Raw genomic sequence first — 5,953 nt, forward strand, 5'->3', positions numbered from 1 at the left:
CACCAGGAAGGTGACAGCTACAGTTTGTGGGCAGGAGCCTTCACTTAGACCTCTTTGTAGAGGCTTATCCTCACTTTCAAGTTATATGTGCTTTATTAGTATAAAAAAGAGCTGAGGCATAATTGCTTAATGAGAAGTAGTCTCATTATCTATTATTTATGAAAGAAGTGAGTGAATGTCACACAAGGTGTCAGTTCTACAAGATTGACAGCCTGTACCACTCTGATAGTTTGAAGCTCTCCATGTCTTCATTCTAGCCAATTAGTCTAGCTTGATGGATTCCAGAGTGCTTGACATGACCTGTTCAGTTTCCTAATCAGCAGTTTAAGGAAGACTACTTACAGACAGCAGATCAAGTCCATCTTCATCTAAGTTTTTGACATGCATTCCAAGACTGCCAGGCTTCCATTTGGGGAATGTGTTCTTGTAGTCTTGCAGGGATTCCACATCAGGCCATACCTCATTGTTGGGGGTCCCTAAAGCTCTAGGAAGCATAAGCAAAATATTAAGCAGTTTAGCCTGAAATCTGTTTGCTTGATCATGGTTTCAAACGGCACAGCACTCTTGTGCAGTGCTGCACAAGCAGGAAGCAGAAGTCCAGCCTGACATACCTGAAGATTCTGAAAAGCTGGTCAATCTCTGAGTCTCCATGGAAAAGTGGCTTTTTAGTTGCCAGCTCAGCAAATATGGTACCTATGCTCCATATGTCCACAGGAGTAGAGTAACGGGCGGATCCCAGCAACACCTCTGGAGACCTGTACCACAGTGTCACTACCTATGGAACAAGGGCATTTTTTAAACTTCTAGAATCAGATCCTCCAATTGATGGCAAGCACAGTGGCTCAACATTATTAGGCCAAATTCACAGGTATTTTTGGTTAAACTAAGCAGTGCTAGAAGATTTAGTGAAAATACTAGTTTTGAGATTCATTGCATTAGTTTCTACTGCAAACAAACCCCTTGCCTACACTACATAGAATGTCTGGGCTGGAAGGGACCTCCAAAGGTCATCTAGTCCAACCCCCCCACCATAAGCAGGGACATCTCCAACTAGATCAAGCTACTCAGAGGCTCATCCAGCCTGATCTTGAATGTCCCCAGGGATGGGGCCTCCACCACCTGTCTGGGCAACCTATTCCAGGGGTCTGTCACTCTAATACTGAAAAACTTCTTCCTAATGTCTGATCTAAATCTCCCCTTTTCTAGCTTAAAGCCATTACCCCTCATCCTGTCACTACGAATCCTTGTGAATAGACACTCCCATGCTTTCTTGTAGGCACCTCTCAGGTACTAGAATGTTGTTATAAGGTGCTCCCAGAGCCTCCTCCAGGCTGAACAGCCCCAACTCCCTCAGTCTGTCCTCACAGCAGAGCTGCTCCAGCCCTCGGAGCATTTTTGTGGCTCCAGGGGAGGTCTCACCAGAGCACCATCTGCTGTCCACACTTCTTTTGGTGCAGCCCAGGATTGGATTGGCCTCTGGGCTGCTGCTGCACATTGGTGGCTCATGTCCAGTGTCTCATTTACTGGTACCCCCAAGTGGACTGCTCTCTCCCAGCCTGTATTGGTAATGTTGGTTGCCCCTCCCCTGGTGCAGGACCCTGCACTTGGTCTTGCTGAACCTCATGAGGTTCACCTGAGCCACCTCTCCAGCCTGTCCAAGTCCCTCTGGATGGCCTCCTGTCCCTCTGGCATGTCAAAGGCACCACCCAGCTTAGGATCAGCACACTTGCTGAGGGTGCACTCAGTGCCACTGTCTGTGTCATTGATGAAGATGTTCAACAACACTGGTCCCAGTATGGACCCTTGAGGGACACCACTGGTCACTTGTGCCCAGCTAGATGTCGAGCCATTGACCACTACTCTCTGGGTGCCATGCCAAAGAGCAGGAAGCCTTCACCACTTAGCCACTAGTCCCCTCAAACTTGAGTACTCTGTGAAGCAAAAATGTTGTGCAGTGTCTCATAAGAGCAAGTTCTGGCCCATCTGGTTCATTGTCAAGGTAACAGTGGGATTCCCAAGTGCTTGGTATTCTTAGAGTAAAAACAGTCAGGTAGATGGAAATCCACTGAGTAAAACAAAACTGAAACACGAAGATCTTTTTATAATGTTAGTTTAGGACTTCAAAAACTGATTCTTTTTTTTGCCTTTTCATATTCAGTTACTACCAGGAAGCTAGTAAGCACTGCCCCAATCAGCAAGAGGACATTCCAACTCACTTCATGAGTGTACACACGCACTGGAATTCCAAAGGCTCGAGCCAGTCCAAAATCCGCCAGTTTAATCACTCCCTTGTCATCTATTAAGAGATTCTGAGGTTTTAAGTCTCTGTGCAGAACTCTTCTTGAGTGGCAGAAGACAATACCTTGCAAGATTTGATACAAGTAACTCTGGAAAGGATGAAGTGGGAGGAAAAAAGAGGAGCAACCTTTAGTCCAAGTTAACATTCTGCAACATAAAGCTGTTTCCTGACATTAGTTTTCCCCAGAGGAAATGGAGCCCCAAAGCACTGCAGGTAGTTTAGTAGCACAAAGCCACACAAATTAATTGCTTATTTAGGCTTACTGCAAGGCAGTTTAATTTCAGGAATGAAAAAAATTTGAAGTGGCTTTTGAAAGCAAACTCACATTCATCTTATTATCCACAGTTGCTTCTTTAACCTTTCATTTCTCCTCAAGGAGTTAATTATGCTGAAAATAAGACCTGCTTATAGTTTTAGAGGTCATCTTTAGATTAATTTCTCTCTTATAGAGATTGTCCTCCTTACCTTAACACGAGAACGATCCAGGTATTGGCCAGATGGAATGGTGTCCAAGTACTTCTTGAGATCCATGGAAAGGAATTCAAAGACGAGGTACAGTCTTGAATCCTGCATGAGAACATCCTGAAGACTGAAAATTGAGTGTACAGTCAATTCCATTGCAAAGTGCAGGGGGACTCAGTTACATTTTGTCTCTCAGCAGGGATACAGGCTGACATTTCCAAGCTCCTATTATGGAAGTCTTAAAAACCTTTCCATCTTCAAACATTAACAGACTCAGTGAGTTATGCTGTCACCTGGAAGATCAAGCATATCTGAAGTAGTATCAGACTGATAAAAACCTATATGCTTCCTTTTAGACTTATATTCCCTCATGCCTAATATCAGACACAAGTCTAAGGAAAAAATATTGTTGCCTTTAAAAAAAAGGCTGTGGGTGTTGGTGCCTAGCTTCTGTTTGAAGCTGGCTTATTACAGCAAAACTTGAATTACTAGGACAGTTTAAAGGAATATGATAATAGGAACCTAGTACTAACAGCAGGATTTGCACAGGTTTTTAAGTAGCTCCTTCATCCTTAATAGATTGTAAGGGTTCCTAAACCCAAGCATACAGAGACACTACACAGCTGGAATTTGGCCAGTTTTAAGGCACATCAGAGATAAAGTTTTGCTGCATCAAAGAGCAAGTAAATATTTTGTGGGGAAGACAGTAGCTGCAATCAATCCTACGTGTCAGCTAGCTCCTGGTGGAAGTTTCACTCACAGCTCAGACGTGCCAGCTATGGCAGCATTGTTTCAGAACATTTCAATCTCTGCTACAAAACAGCAAGAAAGTGAGTGATGACAGGGGCTTCAGTCAAATGGTCTATTCCAAGGTGGCAAGTAAAATTTTTAGACCAACTAAAGTTAACATCTTCAACCAGTTTTTCATGAGGTGTGCCATCTCCCTTTGGACAGTAAGTGCTCTGAAGATAGTTTACATAAGTTACAGAACCAACAAACATTCATTGGATTCCTAGAATGGTAAGGGGCACCATTAGGGAACCTTCCTTAGAAAGACTGGCATAAACACAGGATTGAGGCCTAGAGTTATTTGCTGCACAGCAGACCAGAGCTCACCAGGCTGGTGGAAAATTAATTTCTTATCTGAAGGGACCTAGTGCCCTTCAGAGAGTTTAGCTAAACAGCAGTAGACTCATACCAGACTATATTGGGATGATGCAGCTCTTTTAATAAAGAAATTTCTCGGATAGCAGTACTTGGAACACCTTCCTCCTCACTTTCTAGACGTATTTTCTTCATTGCAACCACTTGGCCTGTGGTTTTGTGCCGACCTTTATACACAACACCATAGGTACCTGAACAAAAAAACAGTGAGACGCATATAGGAAACACCAACTTCAGGTCCAGAGAAGTCACTGTAAAATAAGAACTGCTAACACAGGCAGGAGTCCTTCCAAACAGGTATTTCTTGTTTAGGTATTTGGATTGGATATGAACTACTATTTAGTTTTGGCCATTTGCAACATTTACTGCAAATTATTTAACGCATGCCACCCATAAAGAGACCCATTTGTTAGGACAGTGTACTTAAGAAGCCTATGTGTGAAGCCTGAATATTTGGAAGACAGCTGTAAAAATCAGATACTGTTTGAGTTTCAGGTTGATTAACTTTCAGGCAAGATCATTATACCTCTTCATCCTCAAGGGGTTATGTTTTTGCCATTGACAGATCATATTAAAATGTTAAAGGTTTGAAAACCAGGTAATGCTTCCTCTGCAGTGAGAGATCCATCCCTCCACTGCTCATGTCTATAGAAACACCTCCAGCACAATCCTCAGGGCAGGAGAGGGTAGTGCTGGAGGTCTAGACAGAAGCTAAAGCTGCAACAAATCTCAAGTTGATTCCATCTTTTAATCATCAGCATTCACAGAAGCAGAACCCTCACCAAACCAAGACAGCTTAAGTATTCTCTATTCACCCTTCCTGAAGCATTAGTCCCTCCAATTAAGCTCAAATTAGTTTCTTTCAGGAAGATTCATGCACAAGTAACAAAGGGTTGTTGTAAGATCTGGGCCCATACATTTTGAGATGACCTTTGGGATTGGCTCCTTAATGCACTGCAAATTCTCAAGTCTATATAAAGGTAAAACATTATCAAAGATGCTGACTTCTACATTTAGCATAGGCACCTTATAGTGAGATAATTGTTAAAAAATTCACTTCTCCACAGAGGTTTAAAGTCTGCTGTTTCCCTTGACAAGTGTAATGACAGGCATCAACAGAGCACAACAGTCCACAAACAGCTACTCACTACCAACACAGCTCTGAGCAAAATAAGTAAATCACACAGCCCAGCTTCAGGAGCAACAAGTTAATACACAAATGGAGGAACTTCCTAAATTGAAAAGCTGGTTTCAGGCCTCAGAGCACATTTTTTTTTCCTCTGTTCTTGAAGAATTACACTATTAGCCATCAATATGAAGGCAGATGCTTCTCAACACCCACCAGTTTTTTCAAATAGACCACATCATCTTCAAAAGAAGGGCAGTCTGAAAGCTTTTAAGTATAGAAAAAAAATACCACAATAAACCAGAGGTTTATTTTGCCAATTAGTTTCATGTCAGTAGTTCCTCTATCAGCCAGAGTGCACAGAGCTTCTATGACACTTGATAACTCAAACTGTGGTGCATTACAAGGCTTACAGTTCTCCATACTTACCTTCCCCAATCTTCTCTATTTTTGTGTACTCATCCATTGCTGTGGTTATCCCTGAAATGAAGAGGACAAGAAAACCATGAGGGTGAACCGTTGCTACCCTGAACACACCCAAGTCACTGAAACCATGCCAGGTCTTTAGAAGCTAGTCTTGTCTTACATATTTAGGATGTGATGTGGAACACTTACCACTCTCCTCAACAAAACCGTAGATTTTTATTCAGGGTTCCAACTAGAAAACCTACATCCCAAAGCATGAGTAGGCACCAACTCAACAGGGAAAGGTGCCTTTGTGAAGAAAGCTCCTCCAAGCAACTGAAAAAGCACGCCCTGCTCGTTAATTTTAAAAAGTTAACTCCTTTGCAGAAGCCTTGCTGCCTAAAATCACAGAGTTTGACGTGAGCAATGTAAGGGAACGCCAGCCCCGTATCATTGCATGGGTACGCGGTGTAGCCTTCAGAGCCACAAACCGACTA

The 5,953-nt window shown here is 42.8% G+C and overlaps 1 protein-coding gene across 1 annotated transcript; it reads right to left on the reverse strand.

Moving 5' to 3' along the window:
- Positions 1-424: 424 nt before the first annotated feature.
- CDK1 (cyclin-dependent kinase 1) lies at positions 425-5,527 on the reverse strand. The gene is made up of 5 exons (XM_008945633.1): positions 5,481-5,527; positions 3,960-4,116; positions 2,765-2,888; positions 2,217-2,387; positions 425-775 (listed from the first exon to the last, which is right to left on the reverse strand). The coding sequence occupies exons 1-5, from the start codon at positions 5,515-5,517 to the stop codon at positions 539-541; spliced, it is 726 nt and encodes a 241-aa protein (XP_008943881.1). The 5' UTR covers positions 5,518-5,527; the 3' UTR covers positions 425-538.
- Positions 5,528-5,953: the final 426 nt, after the last annotated feature.

This window comes from Merops nubicus, unplaced genomic scaffold (assembly GCF_000691845.1).
Source record: "Merops nubicus isolate BGI_N331 unplaced genomic scaffold, ASM69184v1 scaffold17688, whole genome shotgun sequence".
In the NCBI taxonomy this organism is placed as follows: Eukaryota; Metazoa; Chordata; class Aves; order Coraciiformes; family Meropidae; genus Merops; species Merops nubicus.